At 40.4% G+C, this 23248-nt stretch overlaps 2 protein-coding genes across 2 annotated transcripts in view; one reads left to right on the top strand and one right to left on the bottom strand.

Moving 5' to 3' along the window:
- The window catches only part of LOC138029568 (DNA polymerase subunit gamma-2, mitochondrial-like), a 5755-nt gene extending 1146 nt beyond the window's left edge, over positions 1-4609 (bottom strand). Inside the window, exons 1-4 of the mRNA XM_068877280.1 lie at positions 4039-4609; positions 3341-3530; positions 2436-2586; positions 462-653 (exon numbers count right to left, since the gene is read on the bottom strand). Of these exons, the coding sequence (XP_068733381.1) occupies positions 462-653; positions 2436-2586; positions 3341-3530; positions 4039-4514 (1009 nt within the window). The 5' untranslated portion in view covers positions 4515-4609. The remainder of the gene's footprint in view (positions 1-461; positions 654-2435; positions 2587-3340; positions 3531-4038) is intronic.
- Positions 4610-4766: 157 nt separating this feature from the next.
- LOC138029577 (dual specificity protein kinase TTK-like) lies at positions 4767-22641 on the top strand. The gene is made up of 13 exons (XM_068877286.1): positions 4767-5026; positions 5575-5888; positions 6501-6607; positions 7154-7360; positions 8588-8836; positions 10608-11299; positions 13186-13337; positions 15088-15340; positions 16585-16713; positions 17329-17505; positions 19095-19176; positions 19896-19981; positions 22007-22641. Exons 2-13 carry the CDS (start codon positions 5650-5652, stop codon positions 22043-22045), a joined length of 2412 nt encoding a protein of 803 aa, XP_068733387.1. The 5' UTR covers positions 4767-5026; positions 5575-5649; the 3' UTR covers positions 22046-22641.
- The last annotated feature ends 607 nt before the right edge of the window (positions 22642-23248 follow it).

Here is a 23248-nt window from a genome sequence, read left to right as displayed (position 1 = left end):
AGTGTTGTTTGTCTAAGGATGTGCAGTGTCAACGACGCAAAGACTGCTTACCACTTGTCTTCTGCATCAAGCTATGTGGTTACGCTTCACCTCGATGGTCGGCTGTGATTGATAAATTTCGATTCTCATTCCGATGAGACGTCGTTTCCCGTAGAGTTCCCATGTTGCGTTTCTTGCACGTTTGTGGCATAGTCGTTAATTATCTTTGAGAAGTAGGGGAAAGGTTCTCAATTATGAAATTATTAAACTTCTTATTCGGCGGCATTTTAATCTGCACAGTCTGTAACTTGTTGATCTTATAGTTAGGAAGTCCATGAAGCAGAGAATTACAATTGCCCAATTTTGAGACTTAAGAGGTAATGTAGGCATGAATCAAAGTTTCGGCAGTGCCCTGGCTCAGGTACCGTCTCTGATTCAGTTAGGGTTTGACGAGATTACGGCAAAGCTGGCAGCTTACCAACCTGCTTCTTGGAGCTCTGCCGAAGTTTGCCGAGCAACATCACTAAGCTCCCTTTGTTGTATTTGAGGAAAAACTGCAATTTTCACTGGAGCTAGTTGTGGATGCAAGTGAAGCACTGTGCGCATGGCTACATTACCACTGCCATCCGATCGGTCCTTCTCTAAGTAAGCATCCATCAAAAATGATAGAAATCCTACAAAAAAAAGTATAACAATAACAATACGTTCTCCGAATCCTGGCTTGGGGGTACCTTTCTAAAGTTGGCAAAATTTTGGTTTTTTGTGTTTTTAAAATTCCTGTAAGTTTTTTAATGCACTTGGATTGTGATAGTTACAGCAAAAAATCAAGTGAGCTATGATCTGCGCAGTTATGAACGCAATTTTTGCAATTGCGGAGAGAAGCCTGAAAAATTCAGGACTTCAACGGGGTTTGAACCCGTGACCACGCGATTCCGGTGCGACGCTCTAACCAACTGAGCTATGAAGCCACTGACGTTGGGAGCAGGTCATGTGTGGGTTCTAATGGTCCCGTGAGGAATGAAGCAATGATGAAATGGTATATGAAATGAATCATTTACCTTAATCATAGACGTTAGAGCGTCGCACCGGAATCGCGTGGTCACGGGTTCAAACCCCGTTGAAGTCCTGAATTTTTCAGGCTTCTCTCCGCAATTGCAAAAATTGCGTTCAAAACTGCGAAGATCATAGCTCACTTGATTTCACATCCGCAGTTCACATATGATTCATTTCATATACCATTTCATCAGCAAAAAATATGTTACTTCTCATGAGTTAGCAATTCTTGCACATTGACCCCTGGGAATGAGACTTAATAGACTTTAACAGACTTAACTGATTAGAGTGTAATGTGAAGTGCTAAGTTTCTACCCCATATGAACCATGTGAGCGTTAGCCCTACTAATGGGAATGGGACCACACAAGGAAAGAAAAAAAATCTGACCAGGGTGGGAATTGAACCCACGACCTTCGCGATAGATCTCCGCCGCTCTACCGACTGAGCTACAAGGTCAGAAGGGAGCAAGCCGTGGGAACTGATGATGTTAAAGTCACGGCAATGAACATGTACAAGTAAAAGGAAAGGTTTCGTTTTATAAACGTTGGCCGTGTAGCACTTATATTTTAAACAGAGTTAACTGAATGGAGTGTAATGTGAAGTGCTAGATTTCTATGCCATATGAACCATGTGAGCGTTAGCCCTACTGATGGAAATGGGCCCACACAAGGACAGAGAAAAATTCTGACCAGGGTGAGAACGTGAACGCGAGACGATTTTACTCGTTCATGGGAGGCAGTTCAGGAATAAATGGCTTAATAACCAAAATACAGAGAAATAGTTACTTAAAGTCTATTATATGTACATTGCAGTGGATTGAAATGTCTATCTTATCATTCAATTTCATGTTTGGTTAAAAACTGTTCAAAGTAGTTCAATTTTGTTTTTTTTTTTTTTGTTTCAGATAATGTTAATGGATATTAGAAAAGAAAAAAATCAAAAATTGTACAGGTTCGAAAAATTTGAAACCAAGCAAAAATTATCAACACAAATACAAACTTTATTGACACTCCCTACAGAAGGCTTTTCAGAGACAATATATTACAAACTAACGACTAACTCAAAGATAAATTAATTAATATATGTACATGTATATAGGTAGCTACAAGAGAAAAATGCAGTAAGAAGCTTAGCTTCAAGTTTGAAGGTGTAATGAGTGTTCAAAATAATGACACTAGACAAGATGGGGTGTAAGGACTGTATGCAAAATTATTAAATCACTGGTGTTGGATTCAAAATGTTTTTCATACATCATCAATTTTACCAACAAAAAAATTGTATTCATGGGTCTTGTTGTCAGTGCAAGTACACCAACAAAAATTAATCATAACAAACATTATGTATAAAATATATCGGATGAACCATTTTTTATTTGGGGTATTAATTTTTGCACTAATATTACCTGCATTTAAATCAGAAGTGATCTGGATGACATGAGGTGTAGATTCCTTGTCGAAAGGCAATTTGCCATGCTGCTGAATTGTCATTTGGTTGCAAAGATCAGATCTGACAGTCAAAGAGTCCACTGCTTCCTTTCCCCATGGAAAAGCATACTGTGTGGTGGGTAAGATTAAAGAACATGGCAAAACATTTCCATGTAAGTTGTCACTGCCTGTTACTGACAGCTTAGCCAAAATTAATGCTGCAGAGTCAGTCTGCTTAGCACATAAAGCTCGATATACACCAACCGACAGCTCAGGGGCACCCAATTAGTTATTTTGGCAAATACATCCATGTACAGTGTATCTGTTCAGAAGGAAAGTGGGCCAGAATTTTTTAATCTTTCAAGGTGCACTAAGAATTTGGACATTTTTCTGAAGGGATTTCCTAGATATTTTGGAAAAGCAGTGAAGAGTCTGAAGAGTGCATAGCAGTTTCAAAACCACACTGAAGAACGCTAGATTTTTACTGACCTGAGTTGGAGTCAACTGTGATGTTGGAAATAGCATAAAATTAAAAGATTTTTGCCAATGTTTGTTTGAGGATCATAAATATAAGCAAATGCCCCTTAACAAGCTTTTGAAGCATTAAGGAAACCATTTAAAGTAATTCTGACAGGTTTAAGACATCCGGTCATTGGTTGCCCTGACAACTGTTGGTAATCAGCATCAGGTCGTGGATTGCTGACATGGAACAATGCTGTAAGTGTTGTATAACATTTACAAAAATTATCTTGACTTCCCACAAAGATTTAAAATCTATGTAATACAACAATGCTGCTCAAATTGAGGATATTACATAATTTAGAATCACATGAAGACAACTGTGCAGAACTTTAACATCAGAGATAAGGTTTTCCAGCCTCACCTGTATAAATGTGCGACTGTTCACACCAGGTTCAAGGTTTGACTGATCTTCAGAAAGGCTGTAATTTGAACGGATATTTGCAAATTTTCTCCACCAAACGAGTCTCTGTCTCTTCCAGTAATTCAACCAATCATTCACTCGGTTTTCAAGGCAAAAGAACTGGAGACTCATGACTTCTTTTTCACAAGACCTGTTAATTAACAGAAACATGTTACACGTAAAATAATGTACCTAAAATAATACAAATGTAGCTGAATCATTATTAGTGCGTCTGAAACCACTACATGGCCAGAGTCAGGCCACTGATGTCATCAGTCAGTTTAATTCAAGCGTAACTAACCCCCAATGGCACTTTTCAGGGGAATAAGACTTCAGAGTATTAAATGCAGCTGACTATCGGCTCTGAAAAATAATTGCCCCCGCAGGATTTTCGCCCAGACGCCAAAACCCGAGGAGGCAACCTAGAACTCCCCACGTAAAAAGGGTAAATGTACGTATATTGGGGGAATCAATCTTGTTAGGCCTGAAAACAATGTTTGGGCCTATTTAGGTTAGCCAGAGTTTTGCAGTGCAAAACTTGAAGGTTTTGGCTAGCTTTCATATTGGTGAAATAAATTGACCTGTATCGAGTGACTGTGAAAAGTGACCTGCACTTTAGTCCTGTAATCACAAACCACTGCAGTGCAACATACTCCTACCTGAGAAGGTAGTTTTCACTCCGAGGTTTCCAGTTGATGTACTTTTTGTTACTTGCAAATCCAAAAGGCTCTTTAATTCCAGGAATAAAACTCACCAGTTGAATAAGCTTATTTATATCCTCAGATGTCCAGGTACCTTCCTCTGAAATTGAACACCTATCACTAGTAGTTTTAGGTATAGGTTCGGAAATCTTGTTAACATGACCTTTTCCATTGTTCAATTGCAAGGCACTCAAGGATGATAGATGAGAAAGTTTTCCCCAATTTGCTTCAAATCCATAAACATTTGACTTTGATAACACCACATGATGCCACCAGGCGTTCCTAAGGTTGCGGATCAGCTCCGTACCAAGTGGTCCAAATTCATATATGTGCCCTCCTCCAGCTGCTCCAAGCATCCCCTGAACACTTGATTCGATGGAAAATCCGCGGCTTTCGCAGAGCCTTATGACCTTGTCCAGCAAGCTCCGTGACATGAGGTCGCTTATTTCCTAAGATAATCAAACCTGCCGGAACCGAGCTTCGCAAACAATGAAACATTTAATATAATGTCACCATTTTTGCAAGTAGTTGCCGCCATTTTAGTTTGGATGGGGATACCGCTGATAGAACTTTGCTATTAAATTCCAAGCAGCCAATCACAATTTCTCCCTCAGTTAACCAATCAAATGAATTTTATTCGAAGGCGCCATTATTTGTACCAGTTTTATACAATTATAACAGTCTGAACCTCGATTTACGGATCGTAAGTATACATGTATGGAGTCACCGACGCTAGATTTCTGCTTGTATTGCCTTCTAGCAATGACTGCAGTGTTTTTGAATTCAAGTTTTAACTCCAATAGGGAGAAAATGTAGAAGGGACTTGTAATATCAGTATGCTTACCTTCATTTGAACTTGTGTTTACGTGTGCAAATGCATGTTTATCCGCTGGCATTTGTAGATATAGCAAGTCTGGATCAGCGAGTAGTTTCAACTTTGTACAATGTGAGCTTAAATAGGGTGATCGAAGCTTTGTTTATGAGTAGATGTGTTTGTTTATTGTTATTAATATATTAATACGTTATTTCTAGCCATGATTTCTTTTAGACTTGAAATCTATTCTCGGACTGGCTTGTGTCACTAATTTAACCAGCCCGACAAGTCAGAAACAATGTTTTCGTAATCTTTTATATATACTGCAAATACATCTTATAATGCAGTGACTTAGATGATCGTCAAAGAGTGGTGATGAGCATATTTTAAGTTGTAAACAGTCGATAAAACTTCAATCATGTTGTGGTACAATAGGCCTTTTTCGATATATTAAAATTCAGCATGAAATAGAGACCCTGAGGACAAAGAAAAAGGAAAGTGGATGATAATTATACAAGTATATTTCACATTCATTCCAACATGTTTCTGTTGTTTTTGTCCTCACAGCCTCACTACGAAGCTGAATACTTGATATTTCGAAAATGGCCTATTATATGTAGAGTGGTCTACTCTTTAAATTTCTTATACTTCTTTTGCAAAATGTTTCCTCTATATACCAGATTTCCAAGAGAGAATATTGGTGGCGTTGCTAAAGTTACTTCTGCCCCGTTGCTGCTTGTCCTCCCATATCCATCATGGATCCGGAGACTACTACAGTAACTATTCAGAAAATTAAAGAAAATGGAAATCGACCAGAGGAGTGGCTGGAATTTTTGTGTCAGCACCAAACAAAAGTTAGCACAGAACTTACCAGTGAGGCTTGTCAACACTTAGTGTTTCTCTATGAGAGAGCTGTCAATCAAATCCCAGCAGCAGAACATAAATCAAATTTATCATATGCTCGGCTTCTTGTGGAATGCGCAAAACTGCAAATGTAAGTGACGATTTGATAAAACTTTTGAAAGTTGTTGATACCCCATGTGTACAAACATACATAAATACATACGTACTTAATTGACCACTTCCCATAGGGTCTTTTTAGGGCCAATGAACACAGTCATGACAGAATAGAACATTCAACAACAACTGGTAAGAATCCCAACTGGCCGGAGGCAAGCTAGTTGGCTATTTTCAAGTGCAGCTGAGAAGTTGAACAAGGGACTACCAGGAACAAATTCAACCAGTGGCCAAAGTATGTTGTGAACCCGGGATCCCTGGATCTCAAGACAATCGCCCTAACCACTGGGCTGCACTGCTTCAATTGGACCACAAGCAGTCCTGGTGGGGGTGTAATTATTTCCCAACTGGGTTACCCCCAAGTGGTGCTTTCAGTACCCATTTGTACAACTCAATCAGTGATGGATTGAGTTTTGTAAGAATGTCAGACTTTTTTCACTGTTCTCTTCCAATCACAACCCTTTCTCAAAGTCTAGAGAAAACCATTACCACTACAACTATTTACTGTACATAGCTCTTACATCAATAATACATGTAACTATTATATTCAGTTCATCATAATCAACAGCATAAGTTTGTTTCCAAACAGGAGAATCTCGGAAGATGATGCCAGAAGAACATTCCAGCTGGCGAGGAGCAATGCCAAACACTTTGCCATTGTTTTTGTTGCATGGGCCCAGTTTGAGTTGTCACTAGGTTTGTGTCTTAATAAATTACCATGTATGTTTAACAACACAAGGACAATTTTTTCCAATAATCTATTAAAATGTAAAAGCTTTTACTTATCTTAAGTAAAATATGTGTATTAGGCAAAAGATATGAAGATATGCTGGCCTCATTGAGCAGCATATTTTTAGAAAAAATGAATAAACAAAGTGTTCTAGTCAGGTCAGGTCAGCTGCAGATGATGCCATACAGGTTTGTAGGTTGGCAATTGGAGCTTGGATCAAACTTTTCAAAAGCAGCTCAAGGCCTCACTCAAACACTTAATTCTTTATTATTTATTAGATAAAGGCTTAAAGGAAGCAAAAAATTTTTGTCTGTGTCAAGATCTTAATCTGGTTACTTCTATGTCGAGTGGTTAAAAAATAATCATGGTTAATATTAGATGAGATGAGGTTTGTTGATTTTGCTTGTTACAGTACATGACTTGTATTAAGTAATTTTCAGTTTTGTTTTAGATTTTTAACTGATAATACATGTAAATATGTAACAGTAATTATTGTTGTCATTAACATGCAGGAAACAAAAGCAAATGTAGAGGTTTGCTGCGCAAAGGGAAGGATGTTGGAGCAAAACCAATAGAGTTGCTGATAAGAGCATATGACAACTTCGTGGAGGGTAAAAAGGTTTTGATTGATGACAGTGATGAACTGACGCTGACAGGGTTCTCAAGACTGAAGCAAAAAAGCAGTGAATCATCAGTGGATTCATCTCCTATGAGCCAAGGTAGGTACATTGATCATCATGAGGGAGCTGAACAGCTAGAGGGATGATGCAGTGGTGAGGTCACTCACTTCCCACCAATGTGGCCGCAGTTCGATTCTGGACTCATTGTCATAAGTGTGTTGAGTTTGTTTGTTCTCTACTCTGCTTCGAGAGGATTTTCTTCGGATCCTCCGGTTTTCCCCTCTCCTAAAAACCTATGATTAGATACAAGTTGACTTGATTTCTGTACATTGTCCTTAACTGCAGCTCTATATGTAAAGTACTCTTGACACTTAAATAAAAGTTATAATTCATAATTTTTATTTTGAGTCACTACATGTAATTATCACTTTTCATCTGATGTCATGTAAACCATGCTCGCATACAAACTATTGGGAAATTAAACTCTATTTCTCACAAAACACTGACTTGCTATTGTTTTGTACCCCAAGGTGACTGTCAATCTGATCAAGTTCTTTCAAAGATGCCATTCTAACATTCTGAATCCATTTCATTCTTTTCTAAATGATGGTTAGGTTAGTGTTAGGTTCCAGACTGTGGTAATGCTGAGGCAAGGCAATGGAAAACGAATTGCTAACTTGTTTTACATTAATTTTTTTCAATACAGAAAGAAATTAAGCCACAAGATTTTCATAATCTTTTTTAATTTAATGCAATCAGGTTAATAACCCTCATCATCCATGATTGTATTCATTACATGTAGTTACACTATATTTAGTGTCGTCGGCTGAGTTGCCAGTGGGTAACCCGGAACTAGACTTACATGTAAATTCTATATTGCTGTGCAGTCCTTACACAAGTTCCTTTGGGGAAAGCGTGTCCTTCTCAAAATGGTTGGCCATGTTGTTTTTCCAACTGTTTGCTTGTTAAGTTAATTTAAAAGTTGTTAATCCAAGTCCCTGAAATTATTTTTTTTAAGACCCTCGCAAGTAGGGCTTCAATATTATTGAAAGGTAATAAATAAGTTGTAACAAAATTGGAGTTGGTTGAAATCATTGTACATGACTAATTCAATAATTAACAGATTCACTGCTACTTGATCTTCTGGCCCGGGTTGCTCTAAGCATGGTTAGCCCTAACCAGCGTTAAATACCATGGAAACCTATAAGTTTTGACACCTCTTAATAACCAACGGTTAATGCTAACCAGGCGTCAAGCAACCGGCCCCTGAAACTTTTATATTTTAGATGTAACATTAATTTTTTAATTGATTTTACACCCATGCAGCAGATGACACCACAACAGGAAATGGATTCACAGACAATGGCATTCCGTCCGTTGCTGACAACACAAGTGGTGTAATTTCCTTTAAGCTGCCTAGCATCATTGAAAGCTGTAGAAAACAGCCAGTAAGGTTCAGACCGAGCACAAGCAGCAGCAGTGATGAGACAGACTCTGTTCCTCTCCAGCTGCGTGCAAGATGCAGTATGTCAACACAAAAGCCATCTCTGAAATGTACACCAGATTTCAGATCAGGTCAGTATAAACACTACATGTACACTACACTACACTGCATTACAATAAGCGCCAAAAGGGTTGAGTCGACACTTCCTGCTTTTAAGGACAAATCCCTCCCCCCAAATCTTTCCATCTAACCCCTCCCCCCCTCAACACTTCCCTTTTCGTGCAGGGGGGGGGGGGTGGGAGAGGGGGAAGTGCAAGTGAATAATGTAACGTTTAGGTGGTTTTTTTTTCTAATTACTGTGGTCTTCCCAGTTCAGTTTCTCAAATACTTTCGTCACTTATTGTAGTTAGAGTGGTTTTCAATTGAGTGTCGAAAGTAATTAGCGAATCACTTTGGTTTTGCATTACTTCACTCAGTGATTGGTTCAAAGTTCTCGCGCCACTTTTTCAACCAATCAGAAGTGAAACAAAAACCAATTGTGGCTCGCGCGTGCACATTTTCCCACGTTTTTTTGTCAGCTACGTGTAATTGCTTCGAGTTTTGATTGGTTTACTTGACTGTCTCCGTCCTTTTCGATTGGCCAAAGTAATTACTTTGGTTTTTGTTTAACGACACTCATTCGAAAACCGCTCTATACCACACAAAAATAACTAAAGTCAATTAAGTGGATCTCTCAGATAGTCTGCACGGTATAATTGCCTAATTTAGTGGGCAATATCACTATAATTCATCTAATCAATATTGCAGCTTGCTGCATGGCCCGCTTAATTGAAATTTTGATGCAACATTTCCACGAAAACGTTTTGTTTTGGTTTATTCAGAGAGAAATTTTATCTCTTTCTGGCGAATAAATTTTTAGCTTAGGAACTCTCAGCGCAATCATTTACCGTATAATAAGCTGATAACTGAGATTGATTGAACCAATCAGCACGAGAAATGCATTAACCAAGGTTAAACACTTAATAAATTGTACTAAATATCAAGTGGGAGGCGCGGTGGCCTTATGGTTAGTGCGCTCGACTCTGGATCGAGTGGTCCGGGTTCGGGTCCTGGCCGGGGACATTGTGTTGTGTTCTTGGGCAAGACACTTTACTCTCTCAGTGCCTCTCTCCACCTAGGTGTATAAATGGGTATCGGCGAAAATGCTGGGGGTAACCCTGCAATGGACTAGCATCCCATCCAGGGGGGATTAGAAATACTCCTAGTCGCTTCATGCTACAGAAACCGGAGATAAGCGCCGGCCTGATGGGCCTTCTAGGCTCTTAGCAGACTTTACCTACTAAATATCAAGTACAAACCTCCTTTTCTTGGTCCATATGCAAATCATGTACTGTAAGTTAAAGTTATGGATTCTTGTTTTTTTCCCTGGTGATTTATCGCCCACGCATAAATCAACAGGAAAAAACTTGGTCCTTATAAAATTACAGTACAGACCTCGAACTCGCTTTAATAGTAAGAGGTACCTGTACATGTATGTCAACCCAAGATTTTAATGTCACTCCCTGAAATGCTTCAGTTTCAGCATCAAGGAAATTGAATTTACATTGTAAATAAAAGTGAAAAGATTTTTCTTAATAAACAAGTAATCTGAAATGCTGAACCCTTCCAAAGTGCACTATAATTTAAATTATTTTTCTGCTATTTGATAGTTGTCCTCTTTAGTCGAAACAAGGGCAGGTTCATGAAGTCAAGCTTCTGTGCCATTTTTAGCCATTTCATAGAGTAACCTGCTATCCGCTGCTATCCGCCGGATAGCGCTATCCATAGTTTGAACAACTGGGCCCTGATCACCTCTGGCCTCAGCTCAGGTTACTGAAACTTGAATGTTCATTTTCACTGCAGCCAACAACAGTCTGGTCTCAAGCATGAATCTGTCAGTTCGATCCAACAAAACAAGGCGTCGTCCAGGTCACACAGGAATAAATTTTGGTCTTCCAATGCGAGTAAAGATGCCTCAGTCAGTTGCAAAAGAAGCTGGTGATGATTTGGATGGCATCACAGAGCTGGAATGTACAGAAGATGACCCGCAGAAGCAAAGAGTTCTGTCTGAGATGAAGTCAGTTCCTCAAGAAAATCACATAACTGCTGGTAACACAGCAACATCTGCAGTCCCTTGCAGATCAGAGAAAGAGAATAGAACTGAAGAAAACAACCGGATTGGTACAACTCAAAATATGGCTATACAACAAGAACTGAGTAGATTGCATGACACAAGAGATAGTGGGTTTGTTTCAAAGACAGCAGACAACACTCCTTCCAACCCGCAGTCTGTCACATGTTCCAGTACATTAATTGAGGAATGTGTTAAGCAAAGTGCCCCCTCTTGCAGCTCTGCAACTCTTGACAACAATAAAGGAGAACAGCAAGGCGAGGCTCCCTTGGACCACCGTGGTGTGGGGTTTGCTCCTGGGTACCCCCCGGCCATGCAGTTTATGAGTACTTTGACTCCAGCCCAGGCCTCCCAGGACATTGTTGTTGTGAAGGGCAAATCATATCTGAGACTGGGTATCATTGGTAGAGGAGGCTCCAGCAAGGTAAGTTCTTTTTTTTTTCCTCTTAAAGACTCAAATGAAAAAGACTCACAATTGACATCATAATTATATACACTGTACCATTTTGAAGATCGCACTTACATGTACACAGATTTCAGAAAATTCACTTCTCGTGATTCACCTCACCAGGCTTGTTAGACGGTTTTGCAGTAAGAGTACTGTAACAGTGATCTAATAATAGAGAGATTTAGCATCACTTTTGCCGGTTGCCGTTTCTACGTGAAAGTTGGCATTTTCGCGTTTGCTAGCCTGCGTAGCATGGCGGTTTTGTCGAGCCGGGCGCACGAGCGGCGAAGCCGCGAAATTCGCGTGCGAAGCGCGCGAGAACGAGCGGCGAAGCAGCGAGAAAAATAAAAACCGCCTGCCCGGATTCGAGGAGTTTTTGACTGCCGCCCCTTTCACCTCATTTTGACACCCGGGGTGACAACATCGCCCGCCTTTATTACTTAGCAACCAAAACCGCCATGCTACGCAGGCTACGCGTTTACCAGATACATATACGTGGAATTTCTTCTCGTTTTTCTTCTACATAACAAGTTTTCTTCTGCGAAAAAAAAGAACCCCAAAACCGTAGTCCGGTAAGTCAAACAATTTAAGATTTCATGGTTGCAGCCTGATTGTCATGACTGAATCCTTATCGAAATTTTCTTCATGAACTCATGTTGACTCACAAAACAGCTTCATCGAACTCGCAAAATTTCAGTTACAGGAAAGGATTGTCATTTCATTTATGTTTTCTCATTTTTTATTTCATTTTTTTATATAGCGTCTTTTTCTACAGACAATGTTTACAAAGACCCCGATTTTTTTTTGTTTTTTGTTTTTGTTTTTTGACATATATTAACTAAGTACTTGAGATTAACAGAGTCCAATCAAGGCTGCTGCCTAAGAAAACTTTAATGGGGCCCTCAGAGCTAAACGCTGAGAACTTAGGAGCCCAACATATGAAGTGAAAGGTGTTGCTGTGAAAAATTAAGGCGCCCAGAGCTATTCTTTGGGAGCCCCAGGCTACCGGGCTCCTGTTAGGCAACAGCCTTGCCAATTCCAAGTTTCCGTGGGTCACGCGAAGCTAAAGTCACAAGCTTCAATCCATTTTATGTGAAACGTGATAGCTGTTGTAATCTGTTTTTCTTGCAGTTTAGGAGTCTGAATTACACCCATATAAGTGTACTTCACCACAATGATCCAAAACCTACAGGGGCACCCAACAAGCCCATTTTTTTCAAATTCATCAAAATATTTCATGGCCATAAAATAAGCCAAAAATTAGCCTTTTTGGAGCAATCTCTCAACATGCTGGGGAATTTTAATATCTGTTCCACAATCACAGCAGAACCAGACCAGAAATTTCGTTTGTCAGCAGGGCCAAGCGGAAGTTTGTCAGCCCAGCGAGCATAATGAGAACATTAAAATGCATCGTACGCCCAAATGGGCGTGGCAAGTGGCAACAGGCCTCTGATTTACTCTTCAATGAGAGGGAGGGGAGGGAACAGAAATGGAGGGTACATTGACTACAAATACCCCTCAAAACAAGATATTTCTATCAGGAGAGGCGGGAGCGTGGGAAGATTGAACACCGTGATTAGTAACTTCCCAATAATGAACCTGCAATGATCTGTTCACAATAGAGAACGACTGTGGCCATTCTACTCCTCTATTATTGCCAAGAAAATTAATTCCCTCTCTCTGCTACATGTATAATCAAAAGTTCATTGTTATTAATTTCTTTATATTTACTGATGCTAAAATAATTTTTATTAAAGACAGTCTTAAGTTTTTTTTTATGATACTTGATTACTTGGCTGTAATGCCATTTAAATTGCAACTTATTCTGTCACTTGCTGTGTGAATTTTAAATTTGCTGATAGGTGTACCGAGCCTTCGATGGCAAAAGAATATGTGCCATGAAATTTGTTGATTTGGAAGAAGCCGACGATTTTATGGTTCAGAGTTACTTCAATGAAATTGACTTGCTGAATAGACTTCAGGGAAATGATAACATCATCAAACTATTTGATTGGTGAGTTTTGCTTATTGCATAATTTGACTATTCTGTTATTTTACAAAACGTTATGTCAACTATCAACTAGTTAACCCTGCAAGCTTCCAAACGACTATTTACTATTTCTGACAGCTGCGACGCCTTTCCCTTGTTAGCGTTTCTAATTGTTTTCGCGTATTGGTGTGGACGGACAAATAGGATTCGATAAGGACGCCGAACGTTTTGATGTACGGAGAGAAAAATCGTCGTTTTATAAAATATCCGGATACGTGTGGACGTAGCCAGCGTAGCTGACAGGATTGTTGTTTTGGGAGGCAAATAACGAGCGACGGAGCCGCGCTTAGAATGGGGAGGGACGCGCGACTTCGTTGCTCGTCGTTAGGGAACTTAGGACGGCGGTGTTTTTGAGCCACGGACGGCAACCGGAAGTGAACATTTCGCATGCCAGGACAGTAGCGTCTCCAAGAATTTTAACCTAATCATTTCGAAGGGAGGAAAGAGACTTAAGAATATGGCCGTGCGAAAACCTGGACCGAAGTCAAATGAGAACGCGATGGGGAAGGGGCCGAGGAGAAGGAATGAGAAACTGCCTGGGATCAACCCCGCAACATTTTCGAAACCGCCGTTCTCCCACGGACGGAGAAAATATCATTCCTGACATGCGGATAAAGTGTCAGAAAAAATCCGCGTGTTAGTCAAATGTACTGTACCATATTCGTTAAAGTGTGAAGAGAAAGCAGAGCGGAAAGAGCCGACAACCTGTTTTCAAAAATTTTGGAAACTTCCTTACGGTAGCTTGGATCTTCTGGTGTTCTTTAATAAGGGCAGAAAGACGTAAGACCACTAAGAAATGGAGGAGATATTTCTTCGTTCCTTCCCAAGAGATTCGGCAAGAGCTTCATATTTCAGCTTTTTCTAAGCGGCGAAATGTGTTCTGCATTGATTGGTAATCACACTTATGAGAAGTATCATCGGTGACCAGATTAAAAAAGCTGAAGGATTAAGGCTCACGGCAACCTCGTTGTCGGCTGCCATTTGTATCCATTGGGAAGTTCCAGCTAGTTTTCGCATCGGTAGCAAATGCGCTGGACAAGGCATTTCTTAATGTGCTGAAATGTCATTCTAATAATACCATTGTCGACGAATCGTGCACAGTAGAAACATCAACAGGGAAACGTTAGCGGTAAGTTAAAATTTCAGTTCGATCTTTGTAAATGTTTTTCCCTAACGAATAAAGCTTAATTGTATTACCGCCAATGTTTACACATGGCGCGCTATGATTGCCTGGTAGTTGACATCAAGTCCCTGCTCGTCACACATTAGGCTGATTTAGCAACAGAACGGGAACGTCAGTGGGGACGTCGCGCGCAGCAAAACTACCAATGAGAATTTCGAATAGGAAAGAAAAGAGTGGAGTCTACTCTTTTCTGAATTCTCGTTGGTATTTTTTCTGCGCGCGCCGTCGCCACTGACGTTCCCGTTCTGTTGCTAAATCAGCCTATTATTTGAAATAGGAGGTTTCGAAAATGTTGTGGGGTTGATTGCGGGCGGTTTCTCTTTCCCTCTCCTCGCCCCGTCCAACAGCCAACAAACTCAACCCCCCTGTGACGCCGAGTCTGGGAATCGAACCCAGGCCACATTGGTGGAAGGGGAGTGCTCTCACCACTGCGCCATCCCTCCACCCCTGCAGTGTCAAAATGGAAAACTGTTCAAGAACACCCTTTTGCTTCCAATTAACTTAATATCTTTTTTGCCTTTTTTTTTGAAGGGAGCTGAACCAGGAGAAGAGAATCCTAATCTTGGTGATGGAGTATGGAAGTATTGACCTTGCGGGCTTCTTGAGAAAAAACCGCACTAAAATGACAAATGAAGAACTGAAAGCATTCTGGCGACAAATGCTGGAAGCAGTTAACTTGGTACATCAACAGGGAATTATACATAGAGACCTAAAACCCGCTAACTTCCTGTGGGTGGAAGCTCGACTCAAACTGATTGACTTTGGTATTGCGCACACTTTACAAGTGAGTATTGCACTTTCATGAAGTTTTTGGGAGTGTTCTGTGACCATCTTTGTCAATTGTCTCCGGAAACTCTAGGAGACTCATGGGAGGCCAGGCCATAACGCTAGGTTCATGCACGACAATTGTCCCGCCATACTTCAAGAATCTAAATTGTCGAAATGAAGCATATTCGCGATTGTACCTAAAGAGATGTCATACATGTTAACTCCAGTGAACGAAACGAGAGATGTTGACTCGGGGTTACTCGGAAAAAAATCCGAGTGATCCCGTTGCGGGAGTCGAATCTACGACCTTCCGATTACTAGTTCGGATGCTCTACAACTGAGCTAAAGGGGCTAATCTGAAAAATTCGAGTGCTCCTCTGCAGGAGTCGAACCTACGACAACCTTCCGATTATTATTTCGGATGCTCTACCACTGAGCTTAAGGGGCTGATCGAAAAAATCGGAGTGCTCCGTTGAAGGAATCGAATCTACGACCTTCCGATTACTAGTTCGGATGTTTTACCACCAAGATATAGGAGTCTCGCTGTAGGCCATTAAACTAGCTTCAGTTGACGATTGTCTCGCTTTACTACTCCTTAACTGACTGCTTCTACATCTACATCTACATCTACATCTACATATTCAGCATTCGGCAGTCTCTTTTTAACTTACGGCTGTTACTGCTTAGGTGGCCTCATACACCACAAGCCTTTTTAGAGACATCACCGCCAAGCCGGCCACTTCTACTGGAGAGATCAGGACAGCCACAACGCCAGGGACTTCATCCCCTACTCTTCTCGAATATTGTGTGGGTTCTTTAACGTCCCACAGGGAACTTATGAACATATATACGATATTTGTGAGACGGGGCCTACGGTTTTTAATCCTTATCCGAGAAGACTTTAAAGTCTAACCATTTGCACATGAAATTGCAAAGGCAGCACTTTCTCCTCAGTTATTTTAAGATCCTGAGTGTTGATCCGGCCGGGGTTCTCCTGATTGGTTAAAGTGGCGGTCCATTTGAGACTGTGCTGGGGCAAGACCGCAAATTGATAGAGAAACACTCTTATCTAATTAACCCTTGGGTAGTGTCAAGACACGTTTTAAACGAAAAACAGCTCACTGCAGGTTGCCGTCTCGAAAGTGTCCCGAGCTTTAGCTCCCTAATTTACATGTACCATCATGAGTTTTTCTTCAAACGTCATTAGGGAAATCCCCCCGTAATGGTTTATTACAAAAGTACCCTTTCATCTTTTCGCAGACAGACAAGACTAGTATCGAGCTGGACACTCAAGTTGGAACTTTGAACTTTATGTCACCTGAAGCTTTTCAAGATATTTCTCAGCTACCTCGATTCGACAGTGAAGGAAACTCCAAACCAAGGCTGAAGGTGAAATTTGCATCGTACTGAAGTCTTCTCTGCTTTACATGCCAAACCAATAGGATTGAAAAGGGAGATGATTCCAGATTGGCTATAGAGAAGAGCAGCGCAAATTGCACGGCGGCAAGCATTAGCCAGGTTCTCAGTAACTTATCGACACAATATGTTTGTAAGGGAAGGGACAGAAAGCAAAAATTCCTAGAATTCCGGCTCTCCCTCCCCCAAAATCAACTTGTTGATGAGACCCTTTTAACAAGAATTGAGTGCTGTCATCGTTCCTTCTTTTTTTAAGTGTGTTCCTGTCTTTATTTTTATCCTAGGAAGGTTGGAAGGTTCGAGCAATCTCATTTATACAAGACTGAATACACCTTATTCCAAAATGGCCACGATTTTTGCATTCCTTTGTTTGTTTGCAAATTATCCCTTGTTAGGCAAGGACGAACGAGACAGCAAGGGCTAATTTGCAAGCAAACAAAAGAATATTGAAATGACGGACGTTTTAGAATAAGGTCTAGGTACCATAATTATTAGAAATCGGGCTTCGTCGCCGCAGTTACCCGGATTTGTGATTTGATCGCTTGGTAGGTTGATGACGGTTGACGTGTGTTTTTTTTTTTCCGGCAGATTGGTCGGCCCAGCGATGTGTGGTCACTTGGATGTATCCTTTACATGATGGTGTATGGACGGACTCCATTTCAACATATTAGCAATCATGTTATGAAACTTCAATGCATCATGGATCCCTCGCATGAGATTGAGTTCCCACCCATTAAAGAAATTTACTTATTGGATGTTATGAAGGTTTGTGATTTCAACCAGTTGTTTTGGACGATCTTTTAACGGTATTACTGTCTTTGTTAGTTTCGTTATCCTTATAATCGTAACTGCAAGATACCCATTCGGGCTCTTCCAGCATTTGAGACGGTCAACTAAGATTCTTCTCGATGTAGTATGTACATCGTTGCTTCGACGAGCTCAAACCAAAAAGTGGAAAAAACATGGAGTGACATTCTCTGCTAACAGAGGCCTCTTTACTTTTGCCGTTCGCTGGGCTGACGAGGAGGGGGAAAGAGACACCTGCCAGGCATGGGTCGAAATACAGTGTCGAACATGTGCAACGGTTACTTAACTTAGCGACCGAATACTCACGTACTTCGTGTTGTGTGTGCTTACTTACATGTAACAACAGCGGAATTACTGTAAGGTATGCGCGCGACACAGCAGGCTCAAGTCACAATCTGCAAACATATCGTGGGGCATGTGGTTTGAAGAGTGTCGTCCAAGGTTGTGGACAGCAGTTGGATCCTAGAGAGTTTCAACCCATGGCAGAGGTCTCTTTTCCCACACTGGTCAGCCCAGCGAACACAAAAATAAAAGAAACCTTTGCTAGCAGGGAAGGAGTGACACAAAGCTGCGTTCTCTCTGGTGCTCCAAATAATTAATGTCCCTAAAACAAAAGAACAAAACCATTATAACAATACCTAATCAAGAATTAGTAATTGGAATAACAATAGTTCTTTTGTCTTGCGCCATTTTAGTGCGGTATATGATAGTGTTCCCGAAAACTGCACCTTTAACAAGACACAGAAGTCGTAAGACCTCGCGAAATTGAGATATTGTAGAAAGGTGATAAATGAACACCATGTCAAAGTTTTAGAGCTGTGCGATATTCCAAACTCGAGTTATTCGGCAAAGGGTATCACTCAAAGTTATGGTGTTTGGTATGGAGACTCCATGTCGGTGTCAGAGAGACACCAACATGGCGGCATGGAGTTTACTTTGGCTGTCTCAAAACATTTTTTTCTCTCTGCTAAACTTGAAAACATTCGCATAAACACTTCTCTTAACATATTAGTTCGATATTTTCGTGTCCTTGACATGATTCTTAGAAGCAATCCAGATGTCACGCATTGTAAACAACTTGAAATTCAGACTGCTCTATTTTCAAAACAAAGCATGCTACCGGGCTGAAAACTGGCCAGCAGATATATCTAATGTCTTTTAGCCGATGAAGGTAAAAACTCAAAAATTTTTAAAGGCCCACCGTCGCCCAACAGTCATTGCGGTCGTTTGTTTTTGTTTTTCAAATGACGACTTGTCCAAATAAGTGATGTGATTGGCTAAAGGCACTCAGGCGAATCACGCGGGAAACAACATGTCAGATTTTTAGGTAATTTCGTGTTACACGAATTCAGTCACGGTACGCAATGGCTTTTGGGCGAATGTGGGCCTTTAATTTTAGTTTTTTTTCTGATTTCCCGTGAAAACGAAGAATAGACCTAGGACTCAGGATGACGATGGGTCTAGAGCGCAACTAAAGAGATCTTGCAATCAAAATGGTGGATGAGAGTTCAAAGAAATATTTCTGAGCGTTTTGCAACTCTTTCTAGGGATGTCTTCGTCGCAATCCCAAGGAGCGCCTCACCATTCCACATTTGTTAGATCACCCGTTTCTCAACCCTTCATCGCACGGTAAGTGTTTTATTGCTATATTGCTCTCATCCTTATTCTTATTTTCAAAAGGGTAAGAGCTTTGAATTAATCTGAGATAAGAAAAAAAACTTTCTTAAAGTTCCCTAAATTTTCGAACCGTATCTCTGGTTCTTCTTCGGTTGACCGAATGAGAAACGTTTTGAGCTTTTCACTTCAAAACTGCTCAAAACGTTACCAAGTACATGTCGCAAAAAAGTTGCGTTTTGAGGCCGAAACGAACGTTATTGACAAACTCAGAACGATTTTGACTGAAAGAATCGCTGCTTTATGTTTCGGGTCCCAAGAGATCTTAACAATGGCACGTAAGCACGTGGACGTAATCAAGGACACTGTCCGCCAAATGGTCAACTTGTTCTTATTTGGAGCAGCGATTTCTTTTTTCGTAGGTGTCTCGGGGGCGGTCGGAAAAACCCCGAGTGTTCCCTCGCAGAGGTCGAACACTCGACTCTCCGATCTTACTTGTTTGCTGGTGAGGTTCATTATATTAATTTGCGTATAAGCCGAATGCATAAATTGCGGCCAAAAATGTATTCTTTCGTTTTTTTGCTGATTATACTCACTATCCCCGCTCTCAAGCAACGTTTCTTTTGTATTTTGTCCATGCAAACCAGGCTAGTGAGTCTAATTAGGACATAGAATAGTATTTTTAATTTTTGGCTGCCATTTATGCATTCGGTCTATTTTTACCTCGTTTTCAGATCCAATGGTTGAAATCGAGGACAAAGTGATTGAGTGCGTCATGCAAATTGTGAAATCGGATGTCAATTCCCCTCGATCCATAAGAGTAAGCTCAGTTTGTCTTGCAGTAGTACTAATCCGTGACTGCTTACAATGGTAAAACATCCATTTCAACAATATCATATTGATGCTAATAGTAAGGAAATGAGGGGTGTAAAACGTCATTTTTAGCCTAACAGGTTCTTAAATACTAGGTTCTTATATGCGGGTGTTTACTGTAAAAACATGACATCACCACCAACAATTGCTGCCAGTAGCCCACCACTAGGAGCGTACAACTTCATTGCGTTTGTGCGACGGCGTTTTTACAGACCGGCATATTTTTAGATTGATTTTCCCGCGAAACCAGACCTTTCCAGTTAATGAAAAACCTTGTATGAGTAATTATTACCCTTGGGATTAAGAATGATCACTTGTGCAACCCAAATCTTGTTTAAAGTGCTACTATGATCAAAAAATCACTTCCTTTTTAACTTCTGATTTTGAAAGTGTGATTGCTTAACGCTTGACTGGTAAAATTTTGAGCTTTGATTTTTATCCTAAGGTTACTTTACTTTACTTTATCCTAAGGTTACTTTCAGCGTATGTTTTGGATTTCACGGTCCGCCATTACTCACGTTCCAAACTGACGATTGGACCTCAGAGGGTTGGATCTAAGGAAAAGTGACATAGTTGACTCACTAGCTTAAACTTTCAGCGTGTAAACGCAGCTTGTTATATATGCAAAACACGAGTTCCCGAAACCCCCGTGTTGCATATTAATTCAGCCGCGTACACACGCATTGCATTCTTAAACCAGCGAGTCGTTGACGTCATTTTCTCCTCGATCCAGTTCTCTCAAGATTATAATGTTAGTAATGGAGGACCATTGAAGAAGAAAATTCCAATTAAATTAAACAGATATCTTTTTTTTAAATCAAGGCTCAAAACTTGGGTCACTCACTGTATATAGTTAACGTAGTTTTGAAATCCAAATCCAAATAAAAATTGATTTTTTGGTCACAGTAAGCACTTTAAAGTGCCCATAACCCCAAAATGTTTTTTTCGCTAAAATGAATCTTTGCACCTATTCGAAACGCATTGCGGCCATTGTTTCCTTTTTCTAACAAATCCTGCCATTTTATAGGCTTCGAAAGTTGCGAAAATCCAAGCATCTTTTGTTCACGACCGAGTCAGAAGGGCAGTGGGTCTCTTCCTGTTTTGACGTTACAATCTACTTTGCATGTATTTTTAAAAAGAGTTAATGCAATGTAAATCAGTTTGTGACGTCAAAACAAGAATAGACCCACTCCCCTTCTCACTCGGTCGTGAACAAAACATGCTTGGATTTCCCCAACTTTCGAAGCCTATAAAATGGCAGGATTTTTAGAAAAAGGGAAAAAATGGCCGCAATGCGTTTCGAACAGGTGCAAAGATTCATTTTAGCGGAAAAAAAATATTTTGGGGTTATAGGCACTTTAAGAACTCGTCTAAAAATAGCTTGATCTGTGAAAATGCCGTTATATAGACCTTGTCTTGGAGTTGTAAGCTCTAGGTTATGGGCTCTTGTTGTGTCATAACACAATTTTTGATCATCAAAAAGGCAAAAAAATTTTAAGGAACCGAAATGTTTTCGACCGTACGATCACCATTAGTACATGGTGGAAATCTACATATAATTATCTTAAAAAGCAACTATTATGACAACACAAATTTGTTTTAATGGGAACCTTCGCTCCTTCTAAAGAAGAAAGAAGAAATAAGGTATGAAATCAAATTATTTGGGAATTTCAATGTCGGAAAAAATGTTTGTGTCAGAAAAAAAAAGGAAATTTTGACTCGTTCATTTTCCCTATCGTCCTAGCAGAAAGAGCTTTGTGTAATAACAACAGGGCGTTCGTAACACCTCAAAATTACAAAAACGGCTGAAATAGAAATAAAGGCTTCTGAAATTAATTTATTTCGGATGCAAGCGCTTTCTTTGAATAATGTTTTTGAACCAGTTTGATTGTGGTTGTAATATTTCGGTTGAAGTGGAGGTTCCCTTAAACAGGACAAAAAGGCTGAGTTTTTTTTTAATATCACTGTGTAGAATTTCTGTAAGCAGCGGCTTGCCGGCAATAATACATGAGTCTCTCAGCAAGTGTGCCCAGCAAGCATTATGGTCCTGTACAATCCCAACATGCAGTGCCACCTCGCCAGCCTCCAGTTCGACAGCCTTTGGTCGGAGTGTATCTCCGGACTTTAATCGGGCACAAAAGGCTCTGAAGACTCCTCATTTGCCAGGCAGTGACAAGTGCATGGATCGGATCAAGAATGAACACAACAAGGTGCTCAAGGAGTAAATATAGAGACGTGTTAACTTTCTCGTAGCAACTTAAACACGAAGACGCACTAAAAAGTGGTCGCTTCACTCTCTGCTTTTGTTCAAACTTACTCAAGCATGGCTGTTAATCCAAGATGGCGATCTGCAAACAGCAACAAAGGGACGGAGCCCTTAAAAGATATTTCCAGAGCGAGGAAAGTGACTGGCGATTTTAAAACAAGAGCGACTGATAACATGTTGTAACATATTGCGGACACATTGCCGTTGGATGCTTCTTTATTGCGCAAATTATCACAGTTTACAATTGATTTATTATCTGCATGTGCCTCAGGTCCCACGCCTTGTATAGTGCGTCTCCCGCCGGGAATATATTAGAGAGTTTAAGCAAAGACGACGGCTACGGCAACGAAAACGTCTTTCCAAAATATAACTTAACGCTATTGCAAGTATTCTGCGATCATTCCGTCTTGTTCACCTTGTATAATAAGGGCGAACTATCCTTTATCTGGATGGGTACGAACGGTTTTAAAGTCAAAACAGAAAATGAATGCTTTCGTTGTAATATGCTCACGTTGTCATCAAAACCTAAAATTTGGTGATTAGACGTCGTTATTTTGTAGAGTACGGCCGAAAATTCGTGTTGCACGTGCAGCACGAGTATTTTTCCTTTTTTAACCAATAATATTCTTACCTCGTGGCGTTGCCGTAGCCGTCGTCGTTGCTTAAACGCTCTATTGTCGCCCACTCAGCGGCTGCAAAGTCGTATCCAGACTATTTAACAATTATTCGCCGAAGGCGAAGTGAATATTGGTGAATATTTACCGAGTGGTAGTCGAGGTAAATATTCCCCAATATTTACTGAGCCTGAGGCGAATAATTGTTTTAGTGTAATTTTCAGCGGTGAATATCAAGAAAGTGCAAAACAACGGGCTAAAACAAGATAAAAAGGCACGAAAAGTGCTTGATCGGTTTAGCAGCCGCGCCTCCAAAATATTATATTGAATATAA

Source organism: Montipora capricornis, chromosome 2, assembly GCF_036669925.1.
Source record: "Montipora capricornis isolate CH-2021 chromosome 2, ASM3666992v2, whole genome shotgun sequence".
NCBI lineage: Eukaryota > Metazoa > Cnidaria > Anthozoa > Scleractinia > Acroporidae > Montipora > Montipora capricornis.
This window is presented reverse-complemented; position numbering and strand designations above follow the sequence as displayed.

Excerpts from the sequence above, each read along its gene's own strand:
- LOC138029577 (XM_068877286.1), top strand. The coding sequence starts at position 5,650 with ATGGATCCGGAGACTACTACAGTAACTATTCAGAAAATTAAAGAAAAT. Across the intron at positions 17,506-19,094 it reads ACTTATTGGATGTTATGAAG|GGATGTCTTCGTCGCAATCC; the intron begins GTTTGTGATTTC and ends AACTCTTTCTAG. Across the intron at positions 19,177-19,895 it reads TCTCAACCCTTCATCGCACG|ATCCAATGGTTGAAATCGAG; the intron begins GTAAGTGTTTTA and ends CCTCGTTTTCAG.